The sequence below is a fragment of the Lipophrys pholis genome, assembly GCF_963383615.2.
Source record: "Lipophrys pholis genome assembly, chromosome: 20".
In the NCBI taxonomy this organism is placed as follows: domain Eukaryota; kingdom Metazoa; phylum Chordata; class Actinopteri; order Blenniiformes; family Blenniidae; genus Lipophrys; species Lipophrys pholis.
The window spans coordinates 1841153-1858516 of record NC_137648.1 but is presented as its reverse complement, the minus strand read 5'-3'; the positions used below and the strand labels follow the sequence as shown (position 1 = coordinate 1858516).

At 42.0% G+C, this 17364-nt stretch overlaps 1 protein-coding gene across 1 annotated transcript in view; it reads right to left on the bottom strand.

The window, feature by feature from the left end:
• The window catches only part of LOC308125778 (A-type potassium channel modulatory protein DPP6-like), a gene marked incomplete at both ends in the record, with an annotated part of 217073 nt that extends 206545 nt beyond the window's left edge, over positions 1-10528 (bottom strand). Inside the window, one exon of the mRNA XM_080489766.1 lies at positions 10358-10528. Within this exon, the coding sequence (XP_080345892.1) occupies positions 10358-10528 (171 nt within the window). The remainder of the gene's footprint in view (positions 1-10357) is intronic.
• Positions 10529-17364: the final 6836 nt, after the last annotated feature.

The following is a 17364-nucleotide window of genomic DNA, read 5'->3' as shown; positions in this document are numbered from 1 at the left end:
CAGTATATAAAGTTTTACTCTATGGATGCAGTTCTTTCCAAAACACATTGAAGAATCTATTCCATCTACTTAAGCCACACTCATACAGTAATGCTTGTTACTAAGCATGACACTGGTCATACATCTTGACTCTAAAATGCCCCACGAGACAAAACAGGAGCAGATCAAAATGTAGTATTAAAACTCCCTTAATCTCACGCCGGTATACTTCCTAATAGACATGCAGTGCGAAGCGGCAAGCCTCGGGGGTGCACGTCTGTGGAACGTGTACGCAAGTTATTTTGTAAAATACGGAAGAAGATGCTCTATAATCTGGGTGTTAGTTGATTTACATCAGTTAGTGTGGGGGGGGGGGGGGTGCTAATGCTAATGATGCTAATGCTGCAGCTGTTCTACCACATGAAAAAAACACTTTAACCTTCCTCCATTTTTTAATGACTGTAATCAATTCCTGGAATTTCACTGCAAAAAGAAGTGCATTACAGGTATATATTATAGGTATTACTCAAAACAAAGAGACACACTTACTGATGGTTAAAAGCAGCATTTGCACAGTAAAGCACTTGGAGCCACGTGGAGTGAAGATGAACCCACTGATCACACAGCTCTCCCTCCATTCACAGCAGACCTCCGCTCTGATCCTCTCTCGTCCGAGCAGGCCGGGTCACAGCCTTCCTTTTATTGTGTTTCAGAAACACCATTCATCTTTTATTACATAATGTGCTATTCAATTATCTGTCCCTGGTCCTGATCAAGAGTCTCTCTCTCTCTCTCTCTCTCTCTCTCTCTCTCTCTCTCTCTCTCTCTCTCTCTCTCTCTCTCTCTCTCTCTCTCTCTCTCTCTCTCTCTCTCTCTCTCTCTCCTCTCTCTCTCTCTCTCTCTCTCTCTCTCTCTCTCTCTCTCTCTCTCTCTCTCTCTCTCTCTCTCTCTCTCTCTCTCTCTGTTTCTGTGATGCCTTTAAGGCAGAATGCTCCGTCTCGTCTGCCGCTGTCCCTTCCTCCTTCTGTCCCTCTGTCTCTGCACTTTCCTTTCATCATCCTTCATCCCCCGTATCATTGATTTAACCTCGCTCTGTGCGGCTGGCCCTCCGGTCCCGGTAGACCCGGCTTGTAGAACGCCTCAGAAATGACACACCTCGCTCTGAGACAGGAAGAGGACATCCTCTAGTGGTCGAGCCACGGGCACTTCAGCTCATCATTCATCATCACAAACCTCATTTATGCTAAGAGACTCTGACACGGGAACACTTAAATAATCATTTCAATGGATTTTAAAGAACATCACAATTAAATAACCTACAGGAAGCCCTAGCCAGCTCCCCCGGCGCAATATGTTTGACAGAAAACTGTGATTTACTGCAATATGTTGGAATTTACAAGAGTGTAATGTGTCAGACTTGAAGCCATTTATTAAGTCTGAAGGGGTTCATGTCTCCTTGGTTCACTGGGTGGCCGTGTTAAATCACTTTGGTGCCACCATTTGGATTCCCTTTTGGTTAGTATTTGCAAAGTTCAAGTTGGGGAAAAGATGTGCACACTACTAGTGACCTTGGGGCTTGAACCTGCACCTTAAGATGGATGCTTAGACATGTGTGGAGGCCAAGCCCATGTTCTAAAACGGTGATTCCCAACCAGGGAGGCCGCTACACAATATCACAAAGAAAGTGTATTTTACATATAGTGTGTTAATATACCAGTTAATATACCAGCAAATGGCACGAGGGATGCTTTTTTGACTCATTTGAGTGAATATTTAGATTATATTGATTTACGCTTGAGTTACGTCTTGACCCTGAGTGCAGGGTGGTGGCAACACGGACATACTGGTGAACTTTCCAAAAAGGAATATATATTGTGACTTTGAACAAAACACATCTGCACTAACCCATACCTGCAGAAATAAATATGCATGGGTCAATTTAGTCTTTGTAATTTCAGGCCAACGCTTGAGCATCATTTTTCTCAAACGCGAACCTCAAACAATAGAGAACTCTTTAGTTGAAGATGAAGCCTGACCTCAGTGTCACCCTTACGTAAATCGTCTGCTTGCTGTTTGCCCGATGGACGGATTCACATTTATTTGCCTCTCGGCCGTTTCCTCCCTAATCTAAGAAATACCACGTCCGGTCATAAATAATGACTAAATCGGCACTCCTGTTTTCTGACCCATAAAAGTGAAACACAGAGCAGCTCTTAAGGCTTGCGCTCATTTGTTTGCCTGTGCAGCTATGTGCATGTGTCAGGGAGATGGATGGAGAACAGGGAGGGGGGGGAGAAGGAGTGCAGCTTCAAACCCAGCGGAGGAGCGTTTTCTCAGTGGCTGCCTCCCTTCGTCCTCAATCCCTGTTGCACGCCTCTTCCCCACAGAGAGAACGCCTTGCGAAGAGGCCGGATATGAATTCATTTTACGCTGAGATGAAGTTATTAATGCCCACCATCTGTTATTGTCAGCTTGCTGCCAGACGAGCGACGACGGCACAAAGAGGAATGCAGCACCAGTTGGAGAGTTGCACACGTCAACAGTGAGACACTCGATGCCACCTCGGTGCTGATGAATAGCCCTGACTTTTCCCCTCAGAGTTACCTAGTTACCTATACCCTTTCCCTTTGTGTACAGAACAGCCATTTCCACAATTCTGCAGAAGACATTTTTCAGACATTTTAACCTTTATACAAACGAGGGATGCACCGATACCAATACCGATACTGATACCAGTATCGGGTACGATACTGTACGCAGTACTCCTACTCGTAACAGATCCTCGATACAAACAGGCGTGTTCTAGGTGATGTCATCTATCAGCAACTTTAGCCGAAGGTAGACAAGACAGCACAAGCAATGTCCACGGTTTGGAAAGTCTTTAATATTAATGTTTGCATAAGGAGTATAAATCATACTTAATGGCCTTTAATAGGTACTTGTATTAGTACTCAGTATCGACAAGCAGCTCAAGGTTATTTCTTCTTCTCGTCCTGAAAGAAATAGTTGGGACATGTTTGATCCTGCCCTGTAAATCCCTTCAGTGGGGATTATCTCATGTTGTTTCCCTTCCTACGTGCATTTTTAATCACACTTGGAGGTTTAAAGGGAAATCCGGTGTAATAGTAGATTTTTTTGACCCATTTTGCTTCCCACAGGAGGGGAATCCAAACATTTCATCTTCTCGTGTAATCCTCTGAGCTGTTTTTGTGCTTTCCCATACCTTATAGATAAATGCACAGGCACACACCGCATGTACATCTGACAACTTTTCCACATTAAAATCAACTTCTGCCTCCTCATGTGACCTCCAGACGCCAGGCGTGATTGGCGCTGGCGCCACGTGGCCAGATACGGCCTCCCCCTCCCCATGATTTGATTAGCAAGAGCTTCCCGGTGATAAATAAACCATACCGCCGTTTTATACCCCGCTGGCTGCATAATTCATCACTGGGGAAAATGGTGCACATGCGAGAGTGTCGTGTTTCATCAACATGAAGTGTTGGAGAATTTGTTGATGAAGGAGAAATTAGCTGTGGGGGTCAAAAGGGGGCTCGTCACTGAATGTTCAGACTATGACAGCAATCAAGAAAAAGTTACTGATGACTGGAGACAAGAGGAAACAATTAGAACTGCTGTTTTCTCATCAGACAAGTCTTTTGTGCCAACGGTTGTTGCCTCGCTCCTTCCCTTTCTCTTCAAGGAGATACAGAAGTAATCTTAAAAGCACTTCCAAATACTCCCAGTCACACTACACTCACAGATCTCCAGATGCCACCTCGAATCGAAACGGCAGACTGATGACTCCATCCTTCCAGAGCCATCATTGATCACTCACTATTTACAAATCAACACAAAATAAGGCAAAACCCTGGCAAACGCTGCTGCTGTGATTAGACCGAACGAGACAAGTGGCAGTTCATTATTCCGAGCTAATTACGACCATTTCAGTGGGAATAGAAGACAAACAGCGTCAGCCTCCGTACGCATGCGTTCACCTGGCTTCCACTCGGCCTTAAGCTGCTTATGTGAGGCATTCTCCTCATCCAATTAACCACAGTCAAGAACAGCAATTTCTGCCTCCTGCAGCAGAACTAAAGCCTGGAAAAAGCCAGAAATGCAAAAAGACACGGGTGACAGGACGTCTCCGGTACAGCTCGCGCTCTGAAAAGCATCTCTGAGCTACTATTTTTATATCTGATCATCATTCTGTCCCCCAATCGCAACCCTTTTTGTGGAGTTCTATCCAAGGAGATAGAGGGTATCACTATTGTGTAATAACCATACACCCTGCTATTGCATATTGGTATTGTAAAACGTCATCATCTACTTGTCTTCATCATAAAAGAGTCAAATACTACGACCATAAGTGTTCAGTCTTTGTGCTAATATTGTCATATTATATTTTTGGTTGGAATTTAAACAGTCCGGGCACTGTGGAGAAATATCAACATCCAGGGGAGTACATTGCCAAGAAACTGGGCTGAGCCAGGAACATCGACATCCTGTACAGAACCGGTGTTGAACGCAAGGCGTGTGAGACAAAACTGGCCTGCAAGATGCTCCAGTCCTGTCCCACCAAACCACCAAGCAAAATCTTGTTTAAAGAAAGTTCTTATAGATCGTGGACACAATACAACACTGAGACCCGAGCTGAGATATCAGTGATGCTGCCATGAAAGCGAGTTATTTTCAGTAGTAATTGTTTGGCTTTGCGAAAATGGACATTTTGATTACATAACACTTTGAAATTATAATTTAAAGGTGCTGTTTCTGCAATTTCAAATAGTACCACATTGGGAGCCGTTTTAAAAAAGTTGTGTTTTCAGTGACTCCGAGCACCGCTGTCGTGTAAACCGAGCCCTGATAAACAACAAAGGTACGTTTGGATAAGTGAAAGTAAGCCTTAGTATGCTTTGCCACCAAGTCACCTGTAACATTTTCTATCGGATTGCATCATCTAGTATCATCCCATCAGATTGTCTTAGTTTTTGCTTTTAGTCATATAATGAGTTACTGATCAGTGTTTGCTCTCAGCATGAAGACTCCAGAAAGAGGAATTAGTCCTTCTCAAATAGACAATGCATTTAAAACGAGTCATTATTGCTTTTGTTTGGCGTGAGCTCGTCTTCGTCTCCATCGAGGGCTAAAATCCTTCTCTGTCAATACATGTGATCGTGATCTCAGTCTCAAATCCTCTAAGTGACGAGAGAAACAGCTCATCACGTTTTAATCAAACACATTTCCGCCCCTCAGACGCTCTCACTCTGCACGTCTGTGTTATCTACGGATACTCTGGGTGTTTGGAATCATTTGTAAGTGTTGAAGTGTGTTTCACAGGACTCTTATCTCTTTTTTCTTTGTTAAATAGAAGTTTTAAGAATTTATCGGTCAGATTAGGTCTTGACCTTGAGCGGGGTTCGAAGGGCAGCCTGCGTATATATGTCGGCTTTAATTCGATATCCTCTCCAATGGCATTTAAACCGACAGAAACAGACAAGAAGCTAAAATTGAGCCATACTTTCACCATCAAACCTCCCTGTGGTACGGTTGAGTTTGCGTTCTCTCTGCAGGCCCCATTATAACAGTAAATATCTCTCTTACTTGCATCCGCGTCTCTTCTGATCGGCGCGATCGTAACGAGACTCAGGAGAAGATTCAGAGTACACGGGGAGGTGAACATGTGTTTGTGCGTTTGTGTATTCTGAGTTGCGTAGTCCCACAGTTGCAGTATTTTTATTTTTTTTTAACACGGTCTCAAGTCATCTCACTTGTTCTGTTTTCTATTTATGTTTGTATTGAGTAAGATGGGGGGAGCTGTTTACGCGACAGTGTTTTCAAATGAAAACGACAAACTTTCATAGTGCTTTGGGTGTCTGGTGACACGATAATGGTGCTCGGAGTCTCTGAAACTTTTTTAAAAACATTCCCACTCCATCTCCTATGGAAATGGGGAAAACACAACTTTTCTGAAACGCTGTTACGAACCACGGTCGCAGTAAATACTTCTCTGTGGGTGTGGTTTCAATACTACAACAACAAAAAAGCTAACTACAATTTTCAGAGTTTTTGCTGTTGCCATGGAAACGTTCAAAACATTGACGCAAAACTTTTGTGAAACGAGTATGAAAAATCAATGCGTTTACATTTGAAATATCATCTAAATAGGGTCGAATACACTGACACACTCAATCCTCTTTATGCTTCATCTCTCCGTCACACCTACGCACACACCAACAACAAAATGTGTTTTTCCGGGTTTGGATTATGAGACACCTGAGGCCCGAAATGCCCTTATAATAAGCTGAGTAGTATCAGATTCAGGTTTTATGATAACACAAATATTAAAGATTAAAGAACAGTGGAAAAAGAAGGCAGCACATATACAGTATATCATAAGACATGCTTTATATCTTTTTCCACTGTATCAGCAGATATCGAGGTTATTCTGGTGTATAATACGACTCAGAATAAACCATGGGAGCCATTTTTTCTTTACCTCAATGGGCAGATTAAATTCACGGTATCTTGCTACATTATGTTGCGGCTTGCTTGTATTTGTAATATTTTTTTATTGCTCTCAGAAGACCTTTTTTCTTCAGTAGCACAAAAACCGCCAATAATGCTGTTTTAATCCCACAGAGAGATTATTGGTCTCTTTGAACACCAGGCACTGAAGTACCGAGCAGACTTCTAAACAGACCACTTCAAAGTTCGCTGCCTTTCTAAAACCCATATAGATGAATACACGATTTCTCTTCATTGTACAGTTTGTGGTCTACTATGTGATTAATACGACTCATTTCTGCATGCATTGCCCCCCCCCCCCCAAACTACAGCTACATTTTGAGTACTTGGAATAGCAAAAGGTGGAATCTCTTTCTACCTCTTTCACTGTACTTAAAGTCACACCTCTGTAATAACAGTGGCACAGAAGTGCTGTGTCAGATTGAAAAGAGAACGGTGGATAAAGTTTAGAAGAGGCAGAGCAGGGCTGTGCGCTGACACTGTCGGGGGGCTGAGTCACGGGATGAGCCCATACATCCCAGAGGGCTGGAGTTCTCGTCCACACAGTGTGATGTAAATGTCACCTCCGCCAGACTCACTCATTAAGGCCCGGCAGCTGGCACGAAGCCAAAGCCTGGATTGACATTAAGAGTGAGCCCTTGGATAGAAAAGCAACACAGTCACGGCTTATAGATGAACTTTATGTGTATATGAGGCCCCGTCTGTTGCGTACTGAAACTGAAAATACACATATTGGAAAACGGTTTAAATTCACAATGGAAACTGGTGCAAAACTCAACTTTCCTGAAATGCAGCGACTGCGCATGTGAACCGCGGTCGTGGTAAATAGTTTTCTGCACATGCTCAGTAGATGAACTATAAGTCGTGTCATGACTCCCAGTCCATATCCTCCTTGGACTTGATAGTTATAGTTGACTGTCAACGTAACAACAATCCAACTTGGTCGTCTGTCCACATGAATGTTTGTGTACTTGCCATTGTTAATGTTTATAGTGTTTTGTTCTCAGCGCGTGTGTAAACACTGAATGGATTTCACCTCTATAGTGATCCCCGAATCACTTCACGCTGCTAATCACATTCAGCCATTCACACATCCATTAGGAGCGGCTTGTCGTTCAGTGTCCTGCTCAAGAACAGTTCGACATGTGGATAAATAGGGAATCAAACCTACAACCTTCCCATTGAAAGCTGACCCGCTCTACCAACCGAGCCACGGCAGCCGCTTCATTACAAAGACAAACAACAGCAGCAGCTCATGTCCACGTATGGTTTCTGTGTAAACAGACATCGTTTTCAAAACGCTGCCGTCTAAATGTGAAACGTTTCTCAAACAAAAACAATACAAGGATGAGTTTTCACTTGTGTAAATGTGATCTGAGGGACATAAAGGTGCCGCATTTACAAAACACCAGGACGGAGATTTTACCATCCCGTCCCTTCACCTTCCTCTTCCGCTCTGTATTCCCCCGCCACACTCTTAGTTTGATGAATATGGACTCTGCATTACTATTTGTATTGATTTCAGATCATGTTGGAGTTCTCTGCACCAACAAACACAAAGACAAGAGCCGCCAGTCAATAAATCAAGCTCATGTTATATTCATGCGCACCTCAGCCAGTGTTTTATCTCCTGTACTTTACACCCAGAGATGCAAGTATGCAGCTGCTGCCAAACAGAAAATACTGTATTCTTCTTCTTGTTCAAAAAAGGAAAGCGTGCTTTTACGTGCAGATAAAAAATATGAACAAAGTTCAGAGAGAGGAACGACAAAGATCACAAAAAATTGTTCAGTCGGAGGTTTTACAGTTGAAATAAAACTGAGGGACAGCGAGAAATGAAGGCCCGGTAGCTTTTTAGTCGGTAGAAATAAAAAACTAGTTTGTCAAACAAAAAACATTTTCCGGTTCTCTGCCTGCATTCTGGGAGCTGCTGCCACGTCTGCCTCTGTCTCTATATAAATGCATCATTATGAAGCGGTCACAGAAGCATGACAGCTGAAACATGCAGGAGAGCAGCTCTGGGAGACAATTCAGGTTTTATTTGAAGGCTCATTCCACTTTTTCCGAGCAGACAATCCCCAATATATGGATTTGGGGAAAGATTTGGTCATCCCGCAATTCTCAAGTTGGCAGTTTGATTCCCCACCGACGCCTGACCATGTGATAAAGTGTTGCAAGACACTGCAGGCCTGTTAACAGGACAATGTTCTCAAGTGGAAACGCAAAACCTTTGATGCATTTTGGGCCTGTTCACACAAAAACATGCTCAGAGCCACTGAAAATGCAAGTTTTTGGAAACAGCTGCCAAGGTGGAAATATTTTCAAACGCTCATGCTCTGTCTCCGTGTAGATGGCAGAACTCCTGATACTGCACATGCGCATCACAGCCAAAGTAAATATTTCTTCTACACATGCGCAAGTAAATTGACAATACCAATGACAACCTCCAGAGTCTCATGACAGCTGGTGGTGTGCTGTTGCAATATGAATTTGCACCACAAGGTGGTGTACTGAGTCACTTAAAGAAGCAGCTGGAGCAATAGTTGACATAAGAATGACTGAAGCTCTTGGCTACTGCACGGTCAGTGGTGTGGAATATCACTTTAAGCTATTTACCACTACAAATTACCTGGATTACTCCTTAACAATTGAGCTGATTCGAAGCTCTGCCATACGTGGTGTGAGACACACAATTACAAATGGTCAAACACATTTTAATGCAACAGTCGGGAAAATCATCAAAATCTTCCTCAAATCTAGATCTACAAAGTGCAAAAAATCGACATGTAGCAAACTGACTCAACACTGCCACCTAGTGGAGTGTCTTAAACTTAGTAAGCAACCACTTTTAAACATTACAGACCAATTATATCACACAATTGACCCAGTAACGTCCTGTCGAGGCACGTATATCAAATATAAGGCAGCATTATGTTTTATATATATATATATATATATATACAGCATGGATTTACGGTTAGTTTGATAACAACGAGGGAGCATCTCAGGTCTCAGTGTTGTGTTGTGTCTATGTTCCCTTTGCTATGTTCTATGTGTCCTTTGCTTGGTGGTTTGGCGGGCAGGATTTGGCCCACGGGCCTTATTTTTGACACTCATGTGTAAAAATGACTCCCAATATGAACATTTCCATTCAAATAGCTGTGAATAAATGGAGAACTCTAAATGTTCAGTATTATTCAATGCACTTCCCCGGTCTACTGTTTCAGCACCGTGGACAGCGCCACCCAACTTCCCTCGGTATGTACTGGAGCTTTAAAACGGCCAAACAAGGATTACAATCCCGGAACTGTAAAGAGCTGAAAAGGTATTTGTATTATAAAAAAAAAAAAAATTGAAAATGAAAAGCTCTTCTACTAATAAATCATCCGGGAGGTAAACAAACCTAATTTGGGAGGCACGCTGCGCGGTTTACATTGCAATCTGACAGCTTTTGGTTTAAACACGCAGGGTGGCAATTTCAGCTGACAGAAAACACTTAATGAGCAAAAAATACACACTCAAGATGAATAGAAGATCCTCGCAAAACCTCGAGGCAGAATCTGGAGGAAACGCACAATCGTGATTGGGTGACGAGTGCAGCGTACCGAGTGACCAGACAGCGCCACTGCGCGTAAATTCTCTTTCAGAGGACGTGGCTGACGCGGCATTTATTGACAGAGAAGCCAGCCAATTGAGGCTATGACGCACAAGTTTGACAAGTTTCCTTTCACACGTGTGATTTGTGATTAAAAGAAGACACACGGCAACATGCATACTCGGTTCTATCCGTCGCATTCACGCATCTATAAGCGCGTAAATCGGACGAGTGAAGGTGAAGGGAGTTTCTTACGTCCTCGTCCTCGCAGCGCCTCCGGTGCTGATGCTGGAGCCCGGCTCGATGGCTCTCCACCGGCCTCTCCCCTTCCACACCAAGCCCGAGGAGGTGGCTCGCCTCTGGAGGGTTGGGGAACGATTTGTTTGTGTTGATCTTGTCGGTGAATCTCTGATACAAAGACGCCATATTTTGTAAAATATAAAATAAAAAATAGATATAAATAGGAATATATAAAAATGTTGCTTTCTTCTTGATCGATAGTTAGAAGGGGAAAAGGTAAAAAAAAACTTGAAGGAGGTCAATCAGCGATAGTAATTCGATTATATGATGCTGGGATTGAGTGGAAATCCTTCCAGGATGTGTTCAGGATGCACAGCACGTACTTTCAGGATCTCCGGTCGGTCCCCTCGTTCGGAGCTCCTGCAAGCGGCTCAGTTTTTGCGCACTTTCCCGACTGGATGCAAAAAAAAAACCCCGCTGGTAACAAGAAGCTGAATCCAGCAGCCGGAGTCCGGACAGGCGGAGGCAGAAGCTCAAGGCTCGGTTTGTTACCCTCCTCTTCCCCCTCCCTGGTAAAAGTGACCGCTGATAAACACTCGGACACTAAAAAGGTCCTCCAAGTGCGCGCGGAGAGCAGTCGGTGCGCAAAACAGCCGCGGCGCGCGCAAAGCAACCAAAAACACGTGTGATATCACTGATCTGCCATCGAAACTTGTCATGACTTGGCACATAAAGTCGGCTCAAGTCTTAGGTTCTCATCTGTGCCCCAAAAGGGTCCATGCAGGAGTCATCCGGAGAGCAAGAGCGCCCCCACGTGGAGGGAAAAGTTGACAAGCGTGGCACATTTACATGGAGACAGGGTTTTGATAGCCCATAAAATAAGATTAATCTGCTTGACATCACTGCGTGAGATTTTCCAGAATTTTAATCCTCTTGCTCATTTTTTTTCCCCTCAAGGTTTTATATGACAGGTGACAAGTGATTCTCATTTGTTCTCCGTTTAAACTGTTTTCCTCCAGTAATTCCACTAATAAAACAAATAACTGCGCCCAGAAAGGTTAAAAAAAACACCGCCAGGTGCATGTAATAAGTTTTTTCTTTCTTTTTTAACACAGATTGTTCTGTTTAACCACTTTTATGGGGACATTAACCTATTTAAACCTTGATATATGTAGAACATTTAATAATCTGACACTTGAGAGTAATTAATTTAGGAAACAGTTGTGGGAAAAATGCCAGTGGAGTAAGAAATATTTTTCCCCCTGAAAAACGTCACAATCTAATAGTCTAGTGAGGGATTGTAGAAAAGCGTTGATTCCTCACATGCGTGAAGCCATTTTTACATTAAAAATCGATGAAAAATGTGATCTATTTATCACAACAGCTGCAGATTGATGATGAAAAATCACAAACCCAAACAATGAGACTGTGTGTCTGCTGAAGCAATTCATTTTATTCTTCAAAACAAAAAAACTAGAAATGTAAAAAGGTGATTAACAATAGCTTTTCTGTGTCACTGACCAGGAATACAACACATCATTTGGTTTCATTCCATTAAAAAGCTTGTAAATTTAATTTAATTATAAGCTTACAGATCTAAAATCTGCCCTCTGATTGGACTTCATGTGGTCTGGCAGGATACACAACGCCTCCTCATGTGGACCCAACAAACCCAACGTGCTGGGATTTCTGCCTCACAGACTTAGAAACACAGACTAACTTGTCAGAACTCGCATAATTCACAAGTTATTTGGAGAAAACTACTTTGAAAGGAAGCTGGAAGGAAATGCAAACACAGTTTTATACATCCCCAGACTACCTACAGCAAAACAGCTCACATCTGCTCAGATTAACTTTTTTTTTTTCTTTCTTTTAATTACGGTGACGTCTTAAAAAGATTAGAAACACGCTCCGCCCCTACATGACTGGATTACTGCCCCCCCCCCCCCCCCACACACACACACACACACCATTGATTTCCAGGAGAGACTTTGTTAAAAAAAAAAAAAAAAAAAGTCAGACAAGAGGGAGGAAATGAAAAAAGGCTTCAACCGTCTGAGACTCTGGCACAAGACCCAGAAACACAATTCGATTTTTAACCACTGCAGTGATGTGATTGAGGGGGAAACAGACTTTACGTCAAACTGCAGGAAATCCTGAAGGCACATATGCAATGTACGCATGAAGAACAGTGCAGATGATTTAAGGTCAAGTCGGATGTCTGGATTTATTCAGATTTCATGGTTGTAAAGTTTGACAGAACTTCTGCTGCAGTTTTCTACGATCACATGTGTTTTTGTTCATACTGAGAAGTTCGTGTTACAAATGCTGCTGAATTTTGTCTTTTTGTCGGTTGTTATCCATCGTGATGATTAATATACGGACGCAAAGCTCAATTTCTCATCTTTTGAGTGTTTTTTATTATATTTTATTACGTTGCACAAACAGTCTACGACAGGTGTGTCAAACACATTTTACTTAAGCGGCCCAATTTCATCTCGAGTGAGCGGGACTAGTAAAATAGTGCAATAATAACTGTTAAATTTAAAGTTTTTCTTTGTTGTGGCGCAGCGCATACATGATGAAAATGTCAATATTTACTCAAAACTAAAAATGTACTCACCTGAAATATTTTTTTTATTGTCCTAACATTTGTTAAGTATGATATTATTTAAGGATTTCATCATGTTTCTTGTGAGTAAAAACAATCTATTGGCCTTAACACATTTGATGAATGTCCTGCATCACTTTTACTGGACAAACTTTACATAATGTATCATCAAATTTCACTTTAAGTGTTAAATACGTTGAAGAGTATCTGAAAGCTCTGTGTTGTGATATGGTCACGTTAGCAGCTATTTTCAAAGAGCTTCAACAGTTTTTTTGGGGGGATATTGCTAATTATTCTAGTCATTGGATAAAATATTTCAGTAGTAATTGTTTGGTTTTGCAAAAGAAAATAGATGTTTTCATCATTTATACTCTGCACAACAACGAAAGAAAAAACTTTGAGGTTGAAATTTAAAGGTTTTTAACTGTCCGGGTCACTCAGGATGAAATTTAACTGTATGTTAAACTGCCCTGATGACACCCCTGATGTACATTAAAAAAATAAAAAAACAGAAAGAAAAACTTCCTGGAGACGTTCCACCACGAATTTCTGCCTCTTGTCTCACTGGACGATCATAAGGACGGAATATTGTTTGACCTCAGCTGTTGGATGAGCCGTAAACACAGCGAGCTGACAGCAGAGGGCAGACCTGCTTTAATCCCACACTCGTGCTTGGCTGATGGCAACAGGCTGGGACCACACACACACACACACACACACACACACACACACACACACACACACACACACACACACACACACACACACACACACACACACACACACACACACACACACACACACACACACACACACACACATTTGCAAACAAAAGAAGCTGATTACAAAGCAGAAAAAGGAGGATTTACACAAGCAGCAGCTGCTTTGCTTTTCTATTAATGGAGCGCACGATTCTTATTGAGTAATTGCATAATCATGGGTGTGTGTGTGTGTGTGTGTGTGTGTGTGTGTGTGTGTGTGTGTGTTTGTGTGTGTGTGTGAGAGGGGGGGGGGGGGGGGGGGACCCTGTAAACATTCCCAGGAAATCAATCCAGTAATCATCTAGTAGTACCGTGTTCATTCTTGCATGTATAGAAGTGACCAAAGATGGAATGTGAACAACTACAGAGGGGAATCAGGCGTATATCAACATGCCAAATACAAAAACAAACAAAACAAAACATTTAGAAAACCAATTCTCCAAAACAATATATGTAATACTTGGAATGTGTGATAATGCACCTTAACTTTAGCACTTCAGGGATAGACATAGTCGTGTTTGTTTTTGTAATCTTCTATGTTTCGTCATGCGTTTTATATCATATATGTTTCGTATTGTGGTACATTGTCTAGTGTGTGTTATGACTTAAATGTACAGTACTGTAGTACTTGGTGGTATGTTTTTTACCCACTGGGACTGCGGATGGAAAAACTGTCTCTGAGTTAAATCTGGCATATTTACAGTCTGTTCATTAATATGCACCGTCGCATTCAAACAGATTAATACATTAAATTAAACAAAAGAATAATTTCAGACTCAATATTTATTTGCATTTTTATGCAAATATGCACATATATACACATTTACTTCTCTGTCCTACTCTAGAAAATTTATATCTGGTCAAAAAACTTTATTATTTAGTCCCTCATCAGCTGTAAGAGACAAAAAGCTGGAAATGTTTACAACTTGAGCCTGAGTACAGGTGTAGAGGAAAGTCTTGTACATGTGAACATCTCACCTGCATAACCTGCATAAGAACGTGCTCTGGTTTGGAAGGACTCAGATATGCAACTCAAAGGATCAAACCACATTTTCTGCAGAAGGAGAGGAATCTGGTTGAGACTTTTACACAACAATCCACAGTGGCTGGAGGAAACTCACAATGCACAGGGAGAACATGCAAACTCCCCACACAGAACGGCAGAGGAGCTCAGGAACTCACACTATTCCACTATTTCTGCACTTTCGTTTTAGAAAAGTTTTGTGTTCACACGGAAATGTTTTGAAAACGACGTCCGCTTCCGATGAACAACGGCAGAAACGCTGAGCGGTCCCCCCGTCAGGACAGAAACCCAAAGTGACTTCAGTCAGTGGAACTGAATCAGTCGTCTCAATAAGTGCCAGAACATGCAAGGTTACAGGAACGCATCCCTTTACAGACTGTTTTTCCTCGGGGATGGAGGCTAAACTGTGTAAAACCACCACCGTTGCGAATGCGGCTCTCCCATCACGGAGCAGACTTCCAGCAGGCCCCGGCATCCCGGCTAATGGCCGGATTGATCCTCCCTCTGTGAAGCCTGAGATTGAAGATGCAGCTTTATGAGAGGATTCTCGGTGAGAAATGGGCTGCAACCGAGGAATGTGACACCGCGGTATAAATTCATGAGTTCTGGCTCTTTGTCTCTCTCCTCCACCTGAACCTTTGCTCCTGCGGTGAACGCTGCGCTCCCATCACGACTTCCATCCGGGGGATTTTCGTCTCGTTCAACAAGGTCAAACTTGTCTCTCATCTCATGTATAATAACACGCGCCGAAAGAAAATTCCTTCTCCACTCATTTTTCAAAGTTTACCAGCTGGCCTCGCTACGCCATATGTGTGAATGTGATTAGTGGAGCGTCTTCATTTATTATGCATTCTAATCAAATTCATAAATATTAGCATTTATAATGTGGACAGATGGATCCTTTATATAAGGATTTATATACTTAACCATCCATCTTCCATTAGATAATTGACCTGGGAATTAATATTTTAGTATCTCCATCACATGCAATCTCTTCCATGTTACCTTATATTAGTGTTTAGTGTGAAAATGTGTCACTTTTTGTTCACTTTATATTTATATATTAATTCGTCTACTGGTTTGTTTCTCCAAATTTGTCTACTTTTTCCGAATTGTCAACTTTTATAAAAATGTGTCTGCTTATTATGAATCGTCTACTTGTTTCTTTTGCGGATTGTCTGCTTTTATTGAATTTCTCTACTTTTTTAGAAATAATAAAAACATTTTCAAACATTTTTATACTTTTTATGAATTGTTCACTTTCTTTACAAATTTTTCTATTTTTTTAAAATCATCTCCTTTTACGAATTGTCAATTTTAATTTTTTTTTTTTACAAATTTGTCCTTTATCAAGAATTCCTTAACTTTTTTATGACTTGTCTGCTTTTCAGGAAACGTTAATGTTTTTCAGAAACTGCTCTACTTTTAACAAAGTGTGTACTTTTTTAAACATGTGTTAACATTTTCACAAATTGGCAGCCTTTTTACTTTATTTATTTGTTTTTACTTTAGTGCAATTTATATGGATGCACAAAGGATGCAGCATATACAATTCTATTATATGTGCCTTATGACAATATAGCTATTCTATTCTATGCTATATCAATAACGACAGCCCAGGACATCCATACCTCCGTACAAGGCCATTTATAGTCATCAATTAACTTTAACGGTATAGCCGAAGCACCCAAAGAATACCTGTTCGTGTTTTCTCTCTCAGGAAAGTGTACCGACTATAACTTACTCAGAAATGCAGGATTTCTGTGCAGGTCTTTAGCACATCTTTCTTTGCTTCCACGCTTGCATTTTGAACATTAGACCAAAACCTCCAGATGGCCCTTTGGATGCTTGTCACTTCCAAACTTTCCTAGCCGTCACTGCAGTGCTTTGTGCTGGGTCTAATGCTCTTCTGGGATTACGGCAGTGCTATTCTTACCATCTCCAACTGCTTATAACATGTGCAAGGCAGTCAAAATAGCAACAGGAATGCCTTTGTGGTGGTCGCCAACAGAGACATGCTGCACGAGGACGGTGGGATCGCTCATATGAAGTAACAGATGAGTTTGAAACCCCCGGTGCTGCTGGATTCCCCCCTCAGATAGAGCTGTGAGTTGTCCACCTTGAAACTCCACACACTGCATAACCTGTACCTTTAAAGAACAATCTTATTACATTTTCAAATATGTATTCCCCTCACATCAAAGATATCGATCCTCTTGTTTAATTCATGTTCCTGAAAGCTTGTCAGTATGATTGACCGCCTCCCCTGGCATGCTTTAATTGCCACCCCACCAGTTTAATGTTTGCTGGCAGAGACACATGTGACTTTTTGGGTCGAGGCAGTGGACAGTTTCCCCCACCAACGACTCCCTCTGCCACCTCCATGCAGCAGCTGCCGCTGCTGCTGCTACACCACCTTCGTTTTTTATGATGGAGGAAAGGATTTAGAGACTGCAGCCCTCCAGAGCAGTTCCAGTCCAGGCAGAGACGTGGAGCCTGATAAGTGTGGCTTTCGCACAGCACCATGAAATGAGAAACTATCCATCCTAAATCGGGGCGTCTGCTCGACGGAGTAGGATGCATCCAGAAAGTGTGATCTCATGAGGGTGTTTAAGGGATTTCTGAA